Below are 23,749 nucleotides of genomic sequence, written 5' to 3' on the forward strand. Positions count from 1 at the left end.
CTGCTAAACACCCTTTTTCATACTTCTCAGTAGCATAAAACCACCCACTTTGGTGGCAGTCTCTAACATGATTCTTTTCATTATGTTCTAAGCAGCTTCAACATCCTCTTTCCAGGTCTTTTATCCAGGGCTCATATGTTGTCTAACTGCAATTATTCTACTTCCACTCATTCCTTTTATTTCTCCCCTTCCATGCCCACTTTTTCCCAAGTTTCACACTTGACACTATCAAAGACTGGTCTTCCCTACATTTAGGATCTCTCATCACCCCTATTCTTCACTGGTTCAAACTTCCATCATCATAATAAAATAATAATAATTTATTAAATTTATATGCCACCCAACTCCCAGTGACTGTGGGGAGTTACCAAATCAAGCTGTTGGGTTTATATCCATTCCTTTTCCATATTTATGTATAATTAGACTTCTACTTAAACCATGTACAGGTAGTCCCCAGTTAAGAATGAGTTCCATTCCCATGGTCTGTCCTTAAGTCGAATTTGTATGTAAGCTGGAACAGTATTATTGTATGATACTGTATAAGTAGTATTGTGTAATGAACTCAAACCATTGTGTATTTAACATGAATCATTGTGTATTTAACTCAAATTTTGCTACATTAGGCTCCATTCTTAACTATTCCCAACTTAAATTGGGTGTTCTTAACCCGGGGACTCCCTGTATTTTGAAGCAAATGCCCCCCTGTCACCATTCTGATTCATTTTGAGGTCTCCAAATGCCTTATTTGCTGACTTTTTTTAACCCCAATGTTAGAGCCAGACTTCTGTGTGATTTCTTCCAACAAGCTTTAAACAGGAGCAAAAGGGCCAAAGGAAGCTTATAGGATCCCACCATCATCTCAGATCTTTCTACTAGGAATTACTAGAATCATTGGGATGAACAGTTACTGAATCCATATAATGTACTGATGTATGATTCTGACACTTCATCAGAATTAAAGCACATCTACTTACTCTCTGTTGCCCAAGATGAAAAACTCATCTTGCCAGCAAAGGCCAAAAACCAAGTTCTAATATGCCTCTAAAACAGATTTTAACCCACTGTGTCTCAAATCTTCAGTATAATTGCTTCCTCTAAAATTTTTTTTCCAGTATTGGAGGTTGCTAGTTGCCAGATAGGAAGTCTACTTCTAAGTTTTATTGTTGTGATAAGAGATGAATAATTGGAGGCTTCCTTACAACCAAACATTCCTGGGTTAAGTGTTAAACCAGCCAGATGGTCCCCATTGGGATTCATTATTAATAATTAATTCATTAATTATTAATGAATGTGCACAGATTGAAAAGTTTTCTTCACACTGTTAAGATGATCTCTCCAGCAAGAAGAGATGATGAAACAAAATCATTTTCATGAAACAAAATCATGAAGAATTCTTCCTGGATCAGACCAGTGATTCCAATTAACTAGACTTATCTGTCCTTTGGATTCTCCATAATTCTGTGCTTGGAACATTGTGATTTCATGATACCTCACCTGGAAGATTCTTGGGGTCTCTTCAAGATTACATGAAAAACCCAAACAAGGAATGATGTCCATTGTCCAATACATTTAGAATTCCAGGCACCATTACGGGTATCACCCCAATGCTCACCTCTTCTCACTAAACCATTCAAAATATATCTGGACCCTTCACATGTAGTCTTAATCTGGAAAAAGAAGTTGGCAGCCCTAAATAGCTACAATACAATCCAATTTATATCCAAGAACAGCCACTGAATCCATACATTGCCCATCCAGTTACTAATCACTGGTGCCCATTTGCCAACCCTACCACTTTCATTCACAACAGGTCCCCACCTCTACTTTATTCCAGGAGAAGAAAGGGAAAGATCCTCCTGCTTTTTCTTTCTTCTTTCTTTTCTATAGCACCAGATATGCAAGGGAGAAGGAATGTACCAGTATAATGAGAAGATAAGAGTTATTTATTATGTATGTTAACTCTTAAGGAACAAGTTCGGCATTAAAAGGACAATGGGCAAAGGAGAAATGAAATCAGAGCCTTGTGTATACATGTACATACACATACATACACACCCCAGCAAGCTAAAATAGTAAGAAAACACTCAGCTCAATCCATAATATAAATTAACAAAAGAATCCTAATTATATCTAGTTCCACGCTTTTCACAGATGACTAATTTCTCCTGATTCACCAATCCTCGTTCCAGAATTGGGGCAGTTGCTTCCAGCCAGGAGAGGTTCCCTCCCCTCCCAATGGAAGAGAAAGAAAATCAGCTCCTTCCCCCCTTTTGAAAACTGGAAAGAGAAGGAAAAAATTGGGAGAAAGGAGAAATCAGGGTTCCAAAGGATTGGGGTTATTTATTTATTTAGGGGCTGTTCTTGACCAAGGCTGCTCTAACCAGCCTACAAAAGCAATAGCCACAGCCAACACAATAATAACCATCAAATGCCATCACATTCCAGAAAAGCATAATTTATAATTACATTACTCACAATATATAATCAATTCCTCACAGTCACTCATGCCTTAGTCACCTCCTGTCTGGATTACTGCAACCCGCTCTATATGGGGCTGCCCTTGAAGACCATCCAGAAGCTGTAACTGGTCCAGAATGCAGTGGCATGTGCGATTTTGGGTGCTCTGCAGTCCACCCAAGTTACATGACTGCTGCGCAAACTGCACTAGCTCCTAGGTGCTTTCTGGGTGCAATTCAAGGTGCTGGTGACCACCTTTAAAGCCCTACATGGCACAGAGCCAGGTTATTTGCAGGACCCCCTCTCCCTGAGGCTATCTGCCCATCCTACTAGGTTACATAGTGTAATGGTATGTAGGAATGACCTTGGGAGAGAGGAGAAAGAGCCACAGCCAGGAGAACAGTCAGATAAGAGGCAACTTAGCCAGCAGCAGGAATGGGGTGTGGCAAACATCTCAGAAGGGACCCTCCCTAGTTTCTTGGACTGTAAAGGCGAGGGGGGAGAGAGGTATTTTCAGACTTGCAAGCGTCTGTTAATGTAACCTTACAATAAAGTTAGAGCTAGTACTTCTGGGTGTGCTTCTTGTCTGGACTACCTCGCAAGGCTGACAGGGTGGGCACATCCAGGTTCCCTCCCCCCTTAAATGTTGTCACCTGATGGGACCTTGGAGGCACATCTCGGGGGCTACCCCAGTCCTTTGGAATAGTCTCCCACCTGAGATTCAAGGGATCCCTTCCCTTTTAGCCTTCTGGAGGGCTGTGAAGACCTGGCTTTTTCCCCAAGCATTGGACTAAGATGGGGATTGAGCGGCGAGGATGATTGGTCTGGTGCCTGGGGGGAAGGGTACTTTTGCTTTTATGGCTGTTTTTATGGATTGTTGTGAGCTGTCTACAATCATTATATGAGACAGGCAGCCATATAAGTTCTGTAAATAAATAAATAAATGTTCACTTAAAAAATTAACAATTCAAATTACATTCTTGGCACCAGGAGCTTTATGGTACTCCCTCACCAAATCGGCCTTCTGGATTAACCAAGTTTTTAGGAGCTTCCAGCAGCTATGAGGGTGGAAGCCACCCTTGCCTTGGGAGGCCATCTGATGCAGAGGAGGGAAGTCCCCCCAGAGATCCCCCACTTTCAAGCATCTTCCTGCAGCCTCTCTTGCTAAGTGGGGATTGCGAGCAGGCACGCTCTGTGTCCTCGAACTGGACAGGCAGAAGCTCTACAGGGGCTTGAAAGAAGGCAGCCCTGAGCCATATAGGACCTTACAAGTAAGAAGCAGCTTTGGGTGTCATTGCAAGAGGCAAGAGACATGGGGATTCGGGGATCAAGCCCTATGCTTTAATGGAAAAGCCACAGCTCTGAGGCCTTCATTAATCCACTCAAGACCATGCTGTGAGAATGGTTGTGCGATGGTGGGTTGTAGCGGAGAGATGCTTTTCTTCTCTCCAGTAATGCACTGTGTTCTCTTCAGCCCAGACGCCAAAGCAAGCTTGAGATCGTTTTCCCAAAACTATCACAAGCCTGTCACTGAGAGAAGATGCCGGATAGCAGAAGGCCTATATTCTTGGTTCCTCTGCTGGCACCTCCTCCTTAGAAATCACTGTCTGGTGGCTGTGGGATGCAACATGCTGCAACAGAACTGATCTTAGCTTGTCCTTCTCCTTTAGAGGAAATCTGTGCTTGACCCTTGTTTCTAGTGGCTTCCAGCTAAGGTGGAGCAGCCCTTGAAGGCAAGGGGCAGGTCCTACTCCACCTCTCTGCTTAGGGACAGCCTCTTGCTCCCACCCTCCCCACCCACCCCTTGATCTTTTCTCCACCCTTCCAGTCGAAGTAAGCAGCCCGCGCTTATCTTCCGTGGAAGTGCTAACAAGATGTTTCTGGCAGGGAGCCGCACTCTGAGCAGCAAGGCAAACACGCTCATGGAAAGCCAGGCTTAGTAACTGCTTAGGAGCTTGCACTACGCAGCTGCCTCCCTTCACCAACGCTGCTTTCACGGACGGGCTGGGATGGAGAACTTGAGCACCATCTTCAAACAAAAAGCAACCGAGCAGCATCACAGAGCTGAAGTCATGATCGCAGGGGAACAGGTCCGGTACGTTGTGTGGTCAAGGCTCTCTTTCTCTGTTTCTCCCCTCTTCCTCTTGAAAAGGGTCCCATGTCTGGCAGCGTTAAACAAAGGACTTCCCAGGCTTAAAACTCCTTTGTCTCTGTCTTTGAAGCTAAAGAATGAAAAAAATGCAAACTTGCCTAATTTACGTTTGGAAGATGAGTGGTTGTAGATGAAGGGGGAAACCATGTCTCTGGTTTGATGCCACCTTGAGTTGTTCATATTCTAGTAGTTTACAGGAAAAGTCAATTTGCAAGGAATTGGGGGAATGCCAAAGGCAATGTGAAATGGTGAAAATGGGAAGAGGGTCTGCTCTTTTTAAAAGGAACTTTCTTCAAATTGGTGCCCCCCCCCCCCAACTGCATTGGCCAACCTGTCTGGGAATGCTGGAGATTGTATTTCCAACATATTTGGGATCCAACAGACTGGGAAAGGCTTTTAAAGTTTGAAAAGTTCTAAAATACCCAGAGCAGGAGAAAGAAGCAATGTTAGTAGTGTACTTGACCTGGCATTCAGACCCCAAGGTAGATATGCCCTTGATTAAAAAAAAAAAAAAATCTTACCAAAAGCATCCTCTTCACTTATTATTTGACCTAGTAATTTTCTAAGAAAAGTGTGTTTCTATAAGCAATCCTTGGTCATCTGCCATATGACCCACTTGGCTCTTGGTTCAAGCCTCCTGCAGAATAGATAAATCTGGGGACAATGAGAATTGATTAAAGTTCACATGCTGATTGATTTGTTCACCTAAATCTACTTTTCCTAGCTAGGAAAAATGATGAAATTAACATGGGAGGCAAGAAGCACCAGAAGGAGAAACAGAAAGAACAGAGAATGAAGAAAAACTTGGATATTTACTTACCAAAAGATCACATAACAATATTCTGAATCCCTTGTCACTGTTAAACCTAAGTTCTAAGTTTGAGTACAATGCTGGTCTAACAAGAATTGGGCTTAGCCATTAGAATAGTTCCAATTTATTTACTGCCACAATTTTATCATGGAGAATGGTCACATCAAACTGTCACGAAGTTTTCCATGCCAAAAGAGAGAAACATAAAATAAGGGCAGTTCTGGCATGTTTTTTGTGAAGACGGACAAAAATAAAATGTTAGGAAGGATGGTGGAAATCTGCATTATAATATGAGAACCTGCCTGCTAAGTGTCTGCAAATAATGAATTAGTAGGACAATAGCAGGAATTTAGAAGATTATGGAGAACCTCACCCAGTCCTTTCTGCCTTCAAAAATCTTTGCTGTGCCTTGGATTCTTTTTACAGTAGCTGCCTTTTGCTGAAATTCCCATCTTTTATTCTACTACTTTTTATGGAGAATCCATATGACATAGCTGTCCTGTAGGTTTTTTCTGCATTGTCCTTCTGTGTTTTTCAGACTTCTTCTGTGTGTTAATAATAACATGAGAACTCAAGACATCATGAATGATGGAGGTTTTTAGGATTTTTGCCCTTTAATCAAGAGCTTTCTCCTTTTATATTTACCTTATTTTATTGCTGCCCTTCATCAATTCCTCTTCAAAGGAATTTTCCCTGCAAAGAAAAGCAACTTTAATTACAAATTACCGTCCTTCTCTTTGGTTTTATTTTGTTTTGTAGTAAAGTCACCGCTTTACTCTAAAAAACCCTGCCATCTTCTGTCCTGAACACCACTGATAGAAACTAAGGAACGGTTAAGAGGCAATTTGTCATTAATCCTCAAGTCATGCTAAAATGCTGGAACAATAGAAATGATTATTATTTAAAATTCATACACTGGTTGAATAGGACTTTGGAGTCAATATTAGAATAGCATCTTGACCCCAAGAAAGAGCTTTACTATGTATAGTACCTTATCTGTAAGACTTTACCGAGACTGATTTCAAACTAGCCAGAGATTCAAGATCGTAGTTCTGATAAAATACTACAAAAGCTTTTAATAACAAGCTACTACAAGCTCTAGGATTCAGGCCCAAGTTTCGATTCCTATGCCTCTTTTCCCATTGGGACATTATAATGCACTGGAGCTCCTTGCACCTCGGAGGAAGAGGTGGATGTCCACCTTATTTCTTGAGATTGTAATGGACCAGCCTGGTCTCAGATCCTCTGCTTGTAATGGACCTTGTCAGCTCTTGCCTTCACTCTATCATACACTATCTGGAATCTTTAGTTTCCTTCTACTCCTGTTTATTTACTTTCTCTTATTTATCAAATGTGCACGCCACCCAACTCCCAACTATTTAATTTGAGCAAGCAATGCCTCCATAGCAGTTTTGCGTGCACAGTCTCAAAATATATGCATTGAACTTGAGAGTCAAAGGTCTAGCAGCCTGTTTCATGTCTTTAATGAAAGCTCCATTTCAAATTCCAGGCTTCGTGGAATCTGAAACCTACATTTTCAGGATTAGCTGAGAAAGATTCTAGGTTCCAACTCTTCCAAATAAAAATCATGGCCAGAGGCTCAGAGCCTCTCTGCTATGAAACTGTAGAGGAGCACAGAAATGTCCTTGGAGAAAGTATGCGGAGACCATTATCAAAACATGAGCTTGAGACCAGGAGCAAAACATGAACTCAGTCTGGGAAAACAAGAAAGCCTTGAGAGAAAATGAAATTACTGTGCCTTGACTCTCTTTGGTATAAGAGGGAGGGAAGGACCAGCACTGTCAGGGTTTCGAGTTTCTGCTATTATATCCTATTTCAATACAGTTCTAATATTTCTTGTGGTATCTATTTCCTAACCTGGCCTACCTTGCAGGGCCAACCACAATATTATTATGAGCAGGATGGAGTTCTTAAGTGCATGCAAAATGATATTGTGGGCACCTAGGCTGTCAACAGTTATTGCTGTTGAATGGTGCAATAATGACTCATAATTTTGTGGGAAGTAAGAATGCGCCGGGCAGAGTCAATGGAAGCATGCTTAGCACTATTTTAATGATGGTTGGCTCACGCTTTTGACAATGAAAAATGCATTCCATTTGCCAAAGTACTATTCCATTCCTTTTCCTTGGGTAGCAAATATGGAAACATTTTTTCGTTTTGGAAAGAGCTGCTAATATTGATTTCTTCGAAAGCTTCCTCCCAAAGGATGCGAAGCATGGTAAACAATATATTAAGCAGAAACTTGGCTTTCAGATTTAGGATTTCAAACCTTTCAGTTGATTGATCATGTGCCATCAAGGTGGAGTTGACTCTTAGTGGCCGTGTAGATTTTCTCCGTGACAACCCTTTCAAACCAAGTTATTAAAAAGGACTGTCCGCTATCTCAAAATGTTAACCGCAAGGAAGAAAATGGAAGAATAATGTTTGAAAATTTAAAAAAGTTTTTTTTAAAAAAATGGAAAAGGTTGGAACCCTGAGGGGTAGACACGCTTTTAAATGTGGAGTCCTTGGGGTTCTCTGAGCTTGGTTGTTTTCTTGCAAACGTTTCATTACCCAGCTAGGTAACATCTTCAGTGCTAGAATGGAATGGGATCAGAGCAAACCCCACTCCTTTCTGGCACTGAAGATGTTACCTAGCCAGATAACGAAACGTTTGCAAGAAAACAACCAAGCTCAGAGAACCCCCAGGACTCCACAGTTCAACCCTGAGCTACACATATTCTCTTCTGTTGACACTTTTAAATGTTATCAGCAAGAGCTGCATAAGGAAAAAAAATGGCAATCTTGATGCCAACTGACTGGTTGAGGGAATCATTGGGTGCTTGCTCCTGGTCACGGTACAAGCAGAATGAAGCTGTTTCCAGGCATCAGTACTGTACATTTCTAGACATTTCCCGATATTTATTTTCATGTACACAATTCTGTTAATTATTTACAAGAAAATAAAAATCAGAAGTTTATGTCATATATGTCCTCAGGCCTGGGAGGTCCTTGGGAATCAGAGACATTCTTAGATGGCTCCAGTAGGATTGATAGCTCTCTCCCTCTGTGGGCTTTGTATATTTTAAAATTTAAAAAAAATTAAACTTTTTGATATGGTTCTATTTGAATAATCACGTTTTTATCTTTTATCACGGTTGTTTTTATCTATTTGCTATTTTATTTAATTGTTGTACACAACCCAGAGTCACTTGGTGTGAGATGGGCACCTTATCAATGTGATATATAATTAATTAATTAATTAATCAAAAGCAAAAGCAAAAGCAAAACCCAACAACCAAAGTGGGCAACTGGGATGTTCCAGCATTACCTTCATTTCCAGGAATGAGCCCTGTAGGAATTCTTAGAAGGTAAAAATTGAAAGTATCTGCAGTCCAGATTTTGTTCGAAAGTGTGCCTGTCTGCTCACCCCCTTAACAGGAAAAATTAAGCTGTGTCCTGGCAGATTGTAAATGAAGGCCTGGAGTAGTATTTCTCAACCTTACCAGTTTAAGATGTGTGGACTTCAACTCCCAGAATTCCCCAGCCAGCCATGCTGGCTGGGGAATTATGGGAGTTGAAGTCCACACACCTTAAAATGGCCAAGGTTGAGAAACACTGGTCTGGAGGGACAACATGCTAATTGTATCAACAAACGGTCACTATTTTGTGAGCTGCACTGGCTTCCTATCAGCTTCTGGGTGCATTGCAAGGTGTTAGTTATCATCTATAAAGGTCTCCGTGGTACAGGTCCAGGATATTTGTGGGGCAATCTCTGCTGAAGAACATCTGCCTATCTCACTTGTTCTAAGAGCAGGGGCATACTTCAGGTCCTTTCCCTGAAACAGTGCCACTTGATAAGGAGACACACTTTTTCTACAGTGGTACCTGGCCCTTGGAATGATCACCACCCCCACCCCCACTCCCAAAGTTCAGTTGGCCCTGACCCTTTTGGCTATTAGAATGGCTTAAAACCTTGGCTCTTCTCTCAGGTGTTGGGGATGGGATGAGTAAAGTCCCTGTTGGGAGAGGCTATGAATGTGAGCAAGGTCAACTTGATTATTGATTATTATTTCTGTCTTGCATTATTTTCTGGTGTAACTGCATTGTTTGGGTTGGGCGGCCATATACATTATATAAATCCATCCATCGATCTTGTAGTGCAGGGTTCCTCAACCTTGGCAACTTTAAGACGGGTGGATTTCAACTCCCAGAATTCCCCAGCCAGCATGGCTGGCTGGGGAATTCTGGGAGTTGAAGTCCACCCGTCTTAAAGTTGCCAAGGTTGAGGAACCCTGTTGTAGCGGACTATATCTGTTACAGCATGATGGACAAGAAGCTCTTTGTAGAGTTCATTGGTCCCCAAGGCAAAGGACTCCTGAAGTCCAACTTGGCACCACATTTTGAACTGCAGAAGGTGCTGCTATTTCAGATTGCCATGCCCTCTTCCCTGATAATCCATCCCCCTTCCCATCTGGCTTCCCATATTCAGCATTCCACAATCACCCAGTACCTCCCCAAGCCCTAACCTAGTTGAATGGTCTTTGTCCTTGTGGAAGCCTTGGGGTTCTTCCCACCCCTCCTGACATCTCCATTTTGTGGCTGTACAAATCAAAGCACTCGGAAATGGAGGCAATACAATTCTTCTGACCTTAGGAGTTAGTGCAATTTTCATGTCCCATAGTAAAGGTTTCCTGCATGCTTGTATGATTGCCTAGTTTGGAATCTTGTTCCTGTATTACTTTTGAGTTTTCCTAACTGGAAAATAGCCTTCTCATCCAGGTCTGTAGGACCACAGGTCCCTATGTGAACCACCAGCACAGCTAATAATGTTCTCATTGTACCTTCCTTGAACATCTTGTTAGCCATTCAGGCATTCTTTCCCCTGGGGAAAGTCCGGGGTTCAATGTCAGAGCATCTGTTGACCCCAGGTTCAATTTCCAACATAGCCCATGCAGAAATGGAAGAAACATGGAGAACCTAGTCCCTGCTGTTCTCAGTAGTTTGAGGTTCAATGGTTCAGAGGTTCACCTTGGTAGAAGACAGCTTCCTAATTTCCCTTTGAATCTGAAAGGAGCCCATGAACTTATGACAGACTGCCTTATAGAGGCCATATGTGTAATGCAAATATGGGGTACCCCATCCATATGGTTCATGGCCTATGAATTATGGGGTTCCCAAAAGCATCAGGGGACCCACTGTTGATCTTAAGTGCACTGTTCTTTCAGCTGAAGACAAAGCCATAAATAAGCAAGTGGATGGGGAATTAATTCAGATTCTGGTAAGGAGTTACCAGCTATAAAAAGTCACCTCTGGTCTGAGGACAGGTATCTTATCCAAGCTTATCTTCCTGATTGGGACAGGTTGTGAAAAGCGATCCAAGTATTGCTTGCATATGCAGCCAGGGAAAATGAATTTAGCTTACAAATCTTGAGGCTTACCTAGGCAGCAAATCCATATACATACATGGGCCATCTACTGTATATACAGGCTTCATTTCCCCTCCACTCCTTACAATGAAGAATTTTTGCCTGCAGCAAGAACATTACACGTTCGGAAATTCCCAGGGACCATGTAAGTGGGGCCTTCTCTTTGTTTTCCAAAGGGGAACCCTGAGGATAAATGACCTTCTATTTGACATTTCGATCAATATAGCTGAACTCTTTTGGTATACACACTTTTTCTTTTCCTGTTTTGCCTACCCTTTAGTTTGATCTCTGAAAATCTGGGTCTGGGGCTAATTGGGGTTCATTTTAAATTAACAGCCACTTTTGGTTTAAACGGGTTGTTTGAGAGGAAACCAGTTCCTGTCAAACCAGATTTCTTAGCTGGTTGTAGTCGTCCTTTGTAGTTGTACGAAGAACTTCTGTAGTTCCTGGCTGACATTCCATGGAAAGAACCAAGTTGTATCCTGAACCCCAGTGTCCCCACAGCTATTCATTTCCCCCTGCTGCTCTGCCCCCATTCCCAGCTGACTGTCTTTCATATCTCTTTGATGCATCTAGTTGGACTGAAGGCCAGCTTTTGATCATGTGGTATGGGACAGCACAAAGGGGTCAAAAGGACTGCTTCAAATTGGGCAAACCTTTTGACCAGGCACATTTAGTTAACAGCTAGAGGCCTAGAAGACCAAGCTGAAAGCAGTTCATTCTGGAGAAAACCTATCCTAGCGGTTGCTAAGAGTGGACACCAACTTGGTGACATTTGCTCAAACAACTAGTGACCTATTGTCTTAGCAGTGAAATGGTTAGACCCCTGCTTTTCAATAAAAAAAAATGCTTTTAGCATGTTCTGCATAGAAAAATTGGGCAGAAAGTGAACGGAATTGCCCTTCCCCCATTTAAGGATGAATAAAAAAGAGACTACAGTGCAGTTGAGATAGGAACGAAGAGGACCAAGATCTGAAAGCATCTTAGAGTCCTGTCTCTGTATCTCTGGAGATAGAATAACAAGCTGCAGATTTCCTTTGTTAAAATGTTTTCAACTGAGCATTTCCACCTATGCTCAGCTAAGGGCATTTAGAAATGCAAAATTTACAGAAATACCAATAAGCTTCCAACATACTCCTCTAAAGGAAGCAACATCTGAGAAAGCATTCATGGAACTCAGAGAAATGAGAGGAGGATAAAGTGGGGTCACTTGGCAGGGAGACTGAAAAATAAAAAGTGTCTTTCAAAATGGCAAGACCTCGGGTGCATCTGCTAATGGCGACCGGCTTGCAACCTCACCAGTGAATACAACATCAGAACTGAATGCCATAGCAGCTCTAAAGTAGACTAGATCAGATAAAGGCTTGTATACAAATCATAATACTCATTGCTTACTATAGACACCCATCTTTTTTTCTCTTCTCTTCTTTACTTTTCCTTTTCTTCTTTGAAGGACTGTAAAGAAAGAGTGAAATGCTGCCTTACTCCTTCCAGTGGTCAAGAAGTCCAAAGGCAATGGGTACAGAATCTTATTTCTCCTATGGAGAGAATCCTGGAGAATTCAGGCGGTCTTGAAATACCAGTATCCTATAATCTAGATTACTGTTTCTCAACCTTGGCAACTTTAAGTTGCATGGACTTCAACTCCCAGAATTCTCCCAGGCTGGCTAGGGAATTCTGGGAGTTGAAGTCCACACATATTAAAGCTGCCAAGGTTGAGAAACACAGATCTAGAGAGCAAATTTACACAGAGGGCTTATTTTTAGAACACCATTACCAAACCCTAAAAGTAAACAGGAGGCAAAAGATCCATCTCCTTTCACCTATTTCCAGCTGTTCCCATCCAAGCAAAGGAGGATAAATATTTCAGTGAATAAAGAGTGAGTGTGTGGTCTGGAGATGGAGTAGAAGATTAGAATCTGGTCAGAAATATCAAAATCAGACTTTAGCCCACTAGCATAAGAGATGCTTAGGTCTCTGGAGAGTCTTTGTTTAAGCCAAAACAGCATTTGAAATGGCCCTGGAGAGTCTTGTTGGCATCAGATATCGCTTGATTTATTTTTGTTTAATGTTCTGACACAAGGTCAGAGCTGTTCTGTCCTCAGAGAGACCTTGACAAAGCAACACCATCACTTGGGCGTTCTGGGCTTCAGGCCAGCTTTTGGAGAAGGGCCTGTTCCATTGCTTCCAGCTTCCACCCATGATTATGGAGTCATAAAGCTGGAGAATTCCATAGTACGCAGCCTAGTTCAATCTTCTCACAACTTCAGTTGAACTTTCCTTCATCGTGGAATTCCAGAATGCATCAATCCACCAGTAATTGGGCTGATGCATGACCATACGTTCTGGAGCGATACTGTGATGCTATTCTTGGAAAAATTAAAAACCATTTGTGATGTTCCTTCCTTTTTTCCTGGGAACTATAGTTACCTGCTGATTATGTTATTGGCTGGTTGCCTGCTTACAGCAAACACCTCTGGTTCATTTGCTTTGAATTTTCTATTATTATCCTAGAACATCCTCTGGGTGAAAATCCAGAGATGGCATTTCTAAATTGTAGATGGTGTATTGATTGTGCCTTTCATGCCCCCTCTGGCACAGTAAAACATTGACATATTATATGAATGTGCTTTAGGGGCTACAAACTACATTTTAATTATATATGGTATCCAATTGATAGAAGAATATAAAGATAGATACTCTGAGTGGTTGTAATGGTATGTGGGAATGACTTGGGAGATGGGGGAAGAGATACTGCCTAGGGAATAATCAGATAAGAGAGGGCATAGCCCGCAGCTGCATAATGGGACAGAAAGAAACTCAGAAAGGACCCTCCCTAGCTTCTCGGACTGTAAAGGAAACAAAGACTTGCAAGACTGATGTCAGCCTTCCCAGGTAGACCAGACAGAAAATACAACCAGATGAGCTAATTCTACTTTATTGTAAATCTACATTAACAAAATCTTGCAAGTCTGAAAGTACAAATCTCCTGTCATCACCTTTACAGCCTGAAAAGCTAGGGAGGGTCCCTTCTGAACTTCTTTCTCCCTCCATTATGCAGCTGTGGGCTATGCCCTCTCTTATCTGACCATATTCTAGGCAGCATCTGTTCACCCCATAACCCAGGGTCATTCCCACATACCATTACAGTGGTACACATTCATTTCTTATTTGTTTACACTCTCAGACTAGAGAGTTTAGATGTTAATTTCTCTGGGCCTCACACTGCAAGCCTCCAGACCTCCCCCTGCCCTAGGGGTGTATGTATAACTTTGAATTACAGTGGTTGCATTCGCTACTGACCAGCAGGAGCCCTATATATAGAATCATAGGGCTGGGAGGGACCTTGAAAGTCTTCTAGTCCACCAGTGCAGCATAGAATGGTACTAACTTTTTTTATGATCTTGACACTCTACCTCTATTGATGCAGCCCAAAACTGCATTGGCTTTTTTGGCAGCTGCAGCACATTGATGCACAACCAGTTTCATTCTTGTTGGAACCTGTCAGGTGTTAGGTTGCACCCATATGTTAAATCTTATAGATTGTATGTTCAACTCTGTAAACATGATATGGAACATATAGTCTGTAAGTTCTACAGGCAGGCTCAGTAGTGAACATAACCACTATAATACGATACAATACGATGCAATACAAGAATTACTAATTTCTCTAACACAGATGTGGCACAATGCTGGTACCCCATGGGGATTTAGGGCACCTTAAAAAATGTATCATGCCATTTAATTATTTGTTATTCTAGAACATTTCTATGCTGCCCACCCTTTCAACAACTTGGGGTAGTTGACATTTAAACCTAACTGATACATAACCCAAACACTAAAACAGTAGCATTAAAAGGCTTGAAACCCCCCTCCCCACCAGCTGGTTTGCCAGGAGCATGGGGAGTACAATAGATAAGTAACAAAATAAAAATGTCAACTTGTTCCATAATGGAGAAAAACAGAATTGATTCTCCTTAACTTGTCAAACTAGACTTACCCATCCAGATGAAACCATTCCTGGAGATTTCCCCTAGCTTAAAACAATGTGTGCATGTTACACATGTCTGTGCATAGTTCTGTATGTGTGTGCATTTTCAACAGAAACTATACTTTAAAAAAAGAAGAACTGGGCCAGGATTAAAAAAGAGACAACTGAATGAATAATTGTTGGTTATAATTAATTGCCTGTACATTGCCAACCATTCTGTCTCATGGAGAGAAATGCAAAAGTAAACAACTCAGAACACACACCCACAGGAGAAGGAGGAGGTGAAGAAGGAACAGAGAGTTTGCAAAGGTTTGACTGGCGTTCTCCTGTTTTTAAACATAAAGAATTAGAATAGGTATGACCTGCTGAGGTATACTTTTCTACATTCACTTGAGGATATTTGCAGAGAAAGCCATATATACAAGAGTTTCAAATAAAATCAGTAAAGAGAAGTTCTGGATGGGGGTCACCCTAACAGCCTGAATCAGAAAGAGCATGGGCAGGAAGAAAAAAAAAAATTAGCAGTGCAGTGTAGTAAAAGGGAAACGCTCCTTAAGAAAACTGTTCATAATATTCATTTGTTCGGAGCGCTTGATCTTTCTAGGAAGCATCACTCAGCACCCAGATGATTAGTAAAATAAGTGAACCTCAGAAAAACTGTAATAGCAAAGAGCGGTCAGACGTGTTTCCACTCGACTTATACGCGTGATAGTCCAAAGACCCTGCTGCTCAGATTTCAAGGGCATAGGTACTATATGTTACTTGTGTATCTGCCACTGGTTCTCCTGCATTTTATTTTCCATCCTAGGCTTCGTCTTCATGATGGCAAGCTTATAAAGGACCGCCGCTACCATCTTCGCACATACCCAAATTGCTTTGTGGCCAAGGAGCTCATCGACTGGTTGATTGACCACAAAGAAGCCCCAGACCGTGAGACAGGCATCCGGCTGATGCAGAAGCTCATGGACCATGACATTATTCATCACGGTTGGTGAGCTTCTCAATTCTAGTAACCTTTGAGGACTTTTCCCAATGGCATGAAGGTGCTCTATCCAACTGTTCAGGCTGTTCCCTTAAACAGTGGCCCAGAGATCTCACAAAAGGATCTGAGATTCTGTGGATCATGTTCATTCCTTAAACCAAGCTCAGGGACATGCTGCAGCTCTCTGAATGTTGAACTCCAACTTCCATCTTTTTCATCATTGACCAGGCCGGCTAGGACTCCTGGAAGTTTAGCTGTATCTGGAAACTCACAAGTTCAGGCATCTCTGCTTTAAAGCAAGTTCTTGAAGTTGAGTAAAACCCTTCTATTTGAAAAATATGGCTGAAAAGATAATCTAGTTGGGGATCAGTTCCCTATGACGCCAAGGCTGGTCTGGTGCCTTCTCAATGGGTTGCAGACATAAATAATGGAAAAGGAGAGCTTTTAACAAAAAAGGAGGAGTAATCTCAAAGGCCAGTAAAAATATAAAGGGAGGAATATAAAGGTAGGGAATGAGTAATAATATTTACATTACTTAAGTGCCATTGAATCAGGCTCAACTCCTGGAGTTTGAATGGTGTAAACAAAAGAGAGGGAAGAATCCCAAGTTTTTAAAAAAAGTTCTTATTTAGGCCCAAAATGTCCTTTTCCAAGGACACTTCTGAAACATCCATGAACCAACTGATATTCACCAGTCTTTGTACTGTAATTACTTCCTTATAGATGAAATGCAATAGATTATTACAAAAAATTTTGGAGTTTGCATTTCTGATTGCAATAAGCATTCTGTGTAAAGTGTTGATTCAAAGGTTGCTTTATATTTATAATTAACTTGGAACCTCTTTGTGCTCAACAGCTTTGCATGGTACGGCAGTCTTTCTGTTATTTGTTTTCTAAAAAGCATGGCATAAGCAAACGATCTGCATTGGTATCTCATAGGAAGTTGGTGAACTAGTGTAATTAAGGATATGAGTTATGAACCAAGAATAAGCCTGTAAGATAAGAAGGACGACGTTGAAAAATCTTGCTGTTTTGTAAAGGGAGAGTTTTCTTCACAGATAGCTAGAAATTCTTGATGGGGTGTGTGTTTGTTTTTTAAAAGAGAAGGTGATGCTTCAGTTTTTCAACAAACACACCATGAAGGAGCCAATCATTAAGGTGGGAATGGTCACTGGAAGATTTCTTAGGTGTTTCCTGCTTGATGAATATTCCCTTTTCAAGATTATCTGGCAGAGGCCCCACAGTCATCCTCCCCTAGGAGGTGCACAAGGTCTGGGTCTATCTCCATCTCCAAATAGCTTGCAGAATGAGGTGGCTAAAAATCAAAATATACAGGTTGTGGGATATTTCCCCATGACTTTTTGAGGCAGAGCATGAACAGTCAACAAAAGCTTGGAACAGCAGCTCTGTGTATATCTGAGAACTTCATGTGTAAGCCACAGAACAGGGTAAGGAATTTCTACTCCGATGTGGCACGTAGATGTACTGGTGAAAATCCAAGCATGGGGAACTGAAGTCTTCTTTGATGGCTTCTCCTTCAGGGATATAAATCAAACATTCCACAAACACCTATGCATACTTTCATTGCTGTATGCATTTGGCAAACATGACAGTTGGCCTGCTCTGCGGGTGCTTTTTCAGAAATGGTATCTAGGTGAAGACGGAGTCCAACTCTTTGAGTCTGCCTGTCCTGAACAGAGCCTGGTGTTTGGGGTGGAAACCATTGGTCATGCTTTCCCCACCATATTAGGGCTTGGCTACAGCTTTGATCATCTTTTGACAGAGGGCAATTCCGCACTGCAGCTTAAGCTGCTTGCCTCCCATGCTGTTCCCAGCTGTTTCTTAAACCAACTTCAGAAAATTTGAAGTGCCATGGGTTGCAACAGGGCTGGACTGGTGTCCAGGATTATGATTATTACTGCGTGGCTCCTGTGTGGACCAGTCTAACAATGAAGTCCTTGGTGCTCTCTGAGCTTGGTGGTTTGCTTGTAGACGTTTCATTACCTGACTAAGCACTGGTGATGTTACCTAGTTGGGTAATGAAACGTCTGCAAGGAAACAACCAAGCTCAGAGAGCACCAAGGAATCCACAGTTCAACCCTGACCTGCAGATATTCTCTTCTATTGGCAGCCTAACAGTACTTGCCTTTTCCTTTTAGAGATTAATCCCTCCTCACTAGCCTTTCCTATGCTTTCCTAGAGGTTTGCACAAAGGGATACTTTCACTCCTCCCCCTGCCCCCTTTGATGCTAAAGCAGACCCTTTATCTTTTTTCCTTCCTTACTGCAGCATCTTTGATCTGATACTACAATAATCAAAGCAAGAGGGGGACAGGCTTCCTACCTTTCTCTGTAGGTCCATGGAGACTATGTACAGAGGAAGAGCTTCCTAGAAAGAAAGTAGGAAGTTTCCTAGTTACAACTTGAAGACATTTTTAAAAATAAAGGCAAGGGAAGCTTTGCATTATTGCAAGCAAAGGGAATATGGTTCATCAGCCTGCATGGAAACTGAAGGAGTCTCCCCTGGGAGATGTAAGGGTTGAATGGAGGATGAACTTCTGTGGTTCAGGATGGTTCATTGAGAACCGCATGGTTATAAAAAAAATCAATTACTGTCTCCTGGTAGCCCAGGACAAAATGGTTGCCCAGATTGTGTCTTTGTGTGTGTGTGTGTGTGTGCCAGGCACTGCAGCCAATCAGAGCTGGGGATGTGTAATGGTACGTGGGAAAGACCTTGGGAGACGGGACAAAGAGATGCTGCCAAGGGGATGGTCAGATAAGAGACAGAATAGCCCGCAGCTGGATAGTGGGTGGGGCAAGAGGCTCAGAAGTGACCCTCCCTAGTTTCTCAGGCTATAAAAAAGACAGGAGGGAGAATTGTACTTTCAGACTTGCAAGACTGATGTTGGTCTTACAGGAATCACAACCAGATGAGCTAATTCTACTTTATTGTAAAGCTACATTGACAGAATTTTGCAAGTCTGAAAGGAGAATCCTATTTCCCCCCCCCACACACACACACACACACCCCTTTACAGCCTGTCTCTTATCTATCTTGGCAGCGTCTCTTCACCCAGTCTCTCAAGATCTTTCCCACATACTATTACAGGATGCTACCGGAATGGGACAAAGTATTGAAGCCCATCTGCTCTGAAGAGCTTAAGATGTTATACAAGTTGTCCTCACTTACCAACTGCCTTGTACAGTGACCATTTGAAGTTATGACAGTGCTAAAAAATAACTTTGTGATTATATTATATAGCCTCACATTTATGGTATATATCCTCACATTTATTATATTATATAACTTTGTGATTATATTATTATATCCTCACATTTATGACCGTTGCAGTGTCTCACAGTCACGTGATCGCCATTTGCATGCTTTGCAACTGGTGTACATTTTTGCTTGCAACAAGCAGAGTTAATACTCTACAATATGGAAGGCAGAAGTAAATTCATAAGTGGTGGTCACATGATTTTTCACTTAGTGACTGTGTTGCTTCACTTAGCAACCAAAGGGGAACTAAGGTTGTAAGCCCAGTCATGGTCATGTGATTTTCTGTTTAGCAACCTCATTGCTTAGCAACCAAGTTGCTGGTCCCAATTGTGGTTGCTAAGTGAGGACTACCTGTAGGTCAGAAAACAGCAGTTTTCCATCACATCTGGAAAATATGGGCACAGGATGCATTTGTTATGGACTAGAAGTTGGGAGATTGACATCATCCATCTCTGCCCTCAGGAAGTGCAATGGGGCAAGCAGAAAGTGAGGGTCTCCCCAGATATGTTGGGTGTGGGGGTTCAGTGCAATCTAACATGAAGGTGCTAGTCTGGGGATGCTGAATAAGAACAGTCCTGATGGATCAAAGTTTACACTGATAATAGATTTGGTGCTGGAAGAATGGAGCTGAAGAATAATTCAAGTGTCATGAATCAGAGTTTCCCACTCTGATAAACATCTATCCTTGGTCCATTCCTATATAGCTTTTCAACATTTAACCCAGAAGACTTTTCATTTTGGTCTGAATTGGCCAGTTCCCTATTATGGTGGCCACAGGCAGATCCATCAGGATCTCCTATGAAAACCATCCCGTGTATGTTCTGATACAGCACTCGGGTCTGGATCTCATGTAATGTTAGAATGCCTGCTATATACTAAATGGAGGTCAGAACTTATAACACCAATTGTTAGAAACCTTTATTGGTCTTCTGAACAAGAGATCACTGTTTTCCTCCAACTCCAAAGCTCTGAATTTTAAAATTTTTGATAATGTTATTTTAATCATCCCTTTTTATCTTTTTATCATGCTTGTTTTTATCCACTTATTATTTATTTGATTGTTGTATGCCACCCAGAGTCGCTTTGTGTGAGATGGGCAGCTATATAAATGTGACACATAAACAAACAGACAAACAAACAAGATCAAACTTCAGCTATTTCCAGACAGGTTTCTGGATTTCTAACAGTAACCGTAAAAAGTTCTAACAGTAACCGTAGCTTGTAAAAGTGACTGGTGCCTTCCCCACACTGTTAATTGTTTCAGCCTTCCTTGTACACATTAATTGTGTACAATTAATTGCTTCAGCCTTCCTTGTACACATTAATTTTTATTTTTTGTTTGATATACTGTTGCATTATTATGTTTTAAAAAATTGGTCTCAGACAAGAAAGAAAGAAAGAAAGAAAGAAAGAAAGAAAGAAAGAAAGAAAGAAAGAAAGAAAGAAAGAAAGAAAGAAAGAAAGAAAGAAAGGAGGGAGGGAGGGAGGGAGGGAGGGAGGGAGGGAAGGAAGGAAGGAAGGAAGGAAGGAAGGAAGGAAGGAAGGAAGGAAGGAAGGAAGGAAGGAAGGAAGGAAGGAAGGAAGGAAGACAGGTAAAGAATTAGATCAGTTGCTTTGAACTTTGCAGGATCAATTTAAGTAGGATTCCCAATCATGATCATCTCTCCTGATTTGCTGATGTCCTTTTCAGTGTAAATGTCTTTGATGCAGTTTTTTTTTTTTAAAAAAAACAAATTGGTGTATTTTCAAAGTTGTATCTGGCAGAGCAACATCTGAATCACTTTTGCCTGTTATAAAGCCTCTAGCTGCCTTTATCACAATTATTCTTTCATCAGATTCTGGTATGAATATTCTACAGTCTATTGGAACCCCTAATGATAAGGAAAAATAATCTTGTACATGTCCAAGGAGTGAAAAATCACAGGTGTTCAAGATATTTCTGCTAAGCGCTGACGTGAATGTATTGCACACTCTTCCATTTAATAGTGAGGTGGTAGGTAAGAAGAGCAGTGGGGGTGATTCAATATGGGCCACCTGTTCTCCAAAAGAAGAATGTTTGGAGATCTTTGGATTCTGCCTGAATTACCCAGCTTGGTAAACACCAAGTTTCCTACCGTCTGCTGCAGCTGTACCTCGAATTGAATGAAATGCTGTTATGGTGCTCTAATGGAACTGCAATTAGTTTGCGGTTAAAGATTAACACTTAGATCTGACTCCCAACCCCACCTCCCCAAGCTGGTACATATTTTCCACCAGCAAGAGGAAAAGAATCGTAAGACTTTTCCTTAATGAGCACAGCCCTATCAAGGAGGAGGACTTTGGGGGCTGATTTTCCAAGCTGTCTTTCAGCCTGGATAATCCTCGGTAAAACAGACAATCCTGGGTATCGTTTTGGGCTGTGCTTGTCTTTCTTCAGCATCCCTGCAGTCCTGTTCTTTTCATTGCCCAAAGGAAGAAACCGCCTTTTGAACTGATCGGTGAGAAGAAAGTAATCTTCCTATAGGCTTCATTTGACTCTGGACAGTCATTCACACCCTAATCGCCTCATGGCTTGATTGCTGCCATACGCTCTACCTGGGGCTGCCCTTGAAGACCACTCAGAAGCTTCAACTGGTCCAGAAGGCAACAGTGCGGGCAGTGATGGGCAGGCCTCAGGATATGCTGACATGACACTTCTGCTTCGTGAACTTTGTGAGCTACACTGGTTGCCAGGATGCTTCCAGGTGTGATTCAAGATGATGGTCATCACCTTGACCACCACCCTATATAAGGTGTCTGTGTGTGTGTGTGTGTGCACGCGTGAGCATGTGCTTCTGAGTCAGTTTTTGACTCCTGGCAACTGCCTGGATTAGCCCCAGAAGTTTTTTTTTTTGCCAAGGTTTTTCAGAAGTGGTTTGCTATGGCCTCCTCCTTCCGAGGGCTGAGAGAGAGGGACTGGCCCAAGGTCATCCTGCTGGCTTCATGTCTAAAGGCAGGACTAGAACCCATGGACTCCCAGTTTCTAGCCTGGTGCCTTAACCACTATACTACACCACCATAGACTCTCTCCCTATACACCACTGGGCATGGTTATCTACCTCTTGTGGTTTCTGCCCAGCCAGCACAAGCCAACAGGGTTGGCATGCTCCAGGTCCCTTCAATCAAACAGTGTCATCTTTCAGGACCCAGAAAGTGCACCTCTTGCATTTTTCCAGGTTTTTTTTTTTCCTGACTTCCCCTCTAGCCTGGAATCTCCTAATGGCCTCCCCTCCAAGTAGTAACTGGGTCCAATTAAGCTTTTGAAAGATTAAGCTTTCAGGATCAGCTATGGGCTATCACCAGCTGTAACATTTTAATAATATGCAGAATTAAATTATGGGACTAGGATCTGCATGCTAGGTAAAATTCATTTTTCCATGTGTAGATGTGTTGCACAGTAGTGCTGTTGCTGCAGGTTCTATTAAATTAGGCTTAACCCACTTCAATATCATCATCATCATCTTCATCTTCATAATCAACATCACACCTTTAAGTGAAAGCATTTAAACCCCAGGCATTTCTGTAGTTTTATGTTCCATTTGATTTTAAGCATCTCTTCTACACTGGGAAACAGCACATTTCTTATGTTGTTTGCTCTGGTTTTTTAAAATTGTTATACTGGTTCATTGCTTTTATCTGCTTTTTAAAAAACATTTTAAGGTAATACATTATTCAGGTGGAGAACCTTAATTATTGGGTGGATTAGAACTATCATTAATAAAAAGTGTGTTCTTTTTCTAACAAATGTCTTCCAAATGTTCTGGCCCCTGGCTTGCATCACCCCAATCTCTGGCCATAAGGGCAGGGGATTATGGGAGTTGTGATCTAAAAGGACTTCATTCTCTTTGGCAGTTTTGATTTTATGTAACTTCTGTCTGTCACTTGTTTCTGCTTGTCTCAAACTAAAAGCTGACCCAGGTTTTCAGCAAGCTTTTGATCATTAGTGGAGTCACACGTAGCAGTTTGTGATGTTTGATTATAAATGGTTGGAGCCCTTCCTGAATTGGAAATAAAACAAGGGGGGGGGATCAATGTAACCTTGCATTTTTATCTCTGTTGGATGCCAGCCTGCATTTGCGGAAGGCGAAAGTCTACCTTGTATATCAAAGTTTGGAAGGTGCTGAGATGTGTCTCAAACGTCTTTCAGTGTGCGATGAACATTTGGACTACAAGGACGCTAAGCTGCTCTATCGCTTCCGCAAGGATGATGGGACCTTCCCTCTCAACAAGGAAGTCAAGGTGTTCCTGAGAGGGCAAAGCCTCTACGAGACGTACGTAAGCCCTCGCTGTTCGTAGTCTTCAGAGCTCCCACTGGGAACCCACATAGCTATACTTTCTCTGGGCTTTAATTTGGGGGAGATTTGGAAAAAGGAGAGAAATTAGAATTCCTCAAGCCTGCCTGCCTGCCTGCCTGCCTGCCTGCCTGCCTGCCTGCCTGCCTGCCTGCCTGCCTCCCTCCCTCCCTCCCTCCCTCCCTCCCTCCCTCCTTCCTTCCTTCCTTCCTTCCTTCCTTCCTTCCTTCCTTCCTTCCTTCCTTCCTTCCTTCCTTCCTTCCTTCCTTCCTTCCTTCCTTCCTTCCTCTCTCTGTAAAGCATATCTGTCCAATATTGGTGGCAAATGCTCATGCCCT

The 23,749-nt window shown here is 42.0% G+C and overlaps 1 protein-coding gene across 3 annotated transcripts in view; it reads left to right on the forward strand.

Annotated features, from left to right (window-relative positions):
- Positions 1-4,266: 4,266 nt before the first annotated feature.
- LOC103055510 (DEP domain-containing mTOR-interacting protein-like) overlaps positions 4,267-23,749 on the forward strand; it is a 39,143-nt gene continuing 19,660 nt past the window's right edge. The window contains exons 1-3 of one of the 3 annotated variants that reach the window (XM_088153759.1): positions 4,267-4,552; positions 15,649-15,831; positions 23,187-23,390. In XM_088153759.1, coding sequence (XP_088009885.1) covers positions 4,467-4,552; positions 15,649-15,831; positions 23,187-23,390 — 473 coding nt within the window. In that variant the 5' untranslated portion in view covers positions 4,267-4,466. The remainder of the gene's footprint in view (positions 4,553-15,648; positions 15,832-23,186; positions 23,391-23,749) is intronic. The other 2 variants (XM_088153760.1, XM_007422825.3) reach the window with 2 other exon arrangements.

This window comes from Python bivittatus, unplaced genomic scaffold (genome assembly GCF_059951505.1).
Source record: "Python bivittatus isolate LINGU-HERP-01145 unplaced genomic scaffold, Pbiv_v1 ctg000700_np1212, whole genome shotgun sequence".
Lineage (NCBI taxonomy): Eukaryota > Metazoa > Chordata > Lepidosauria > Squamata > Pythonidae > Python > Python bivittatus.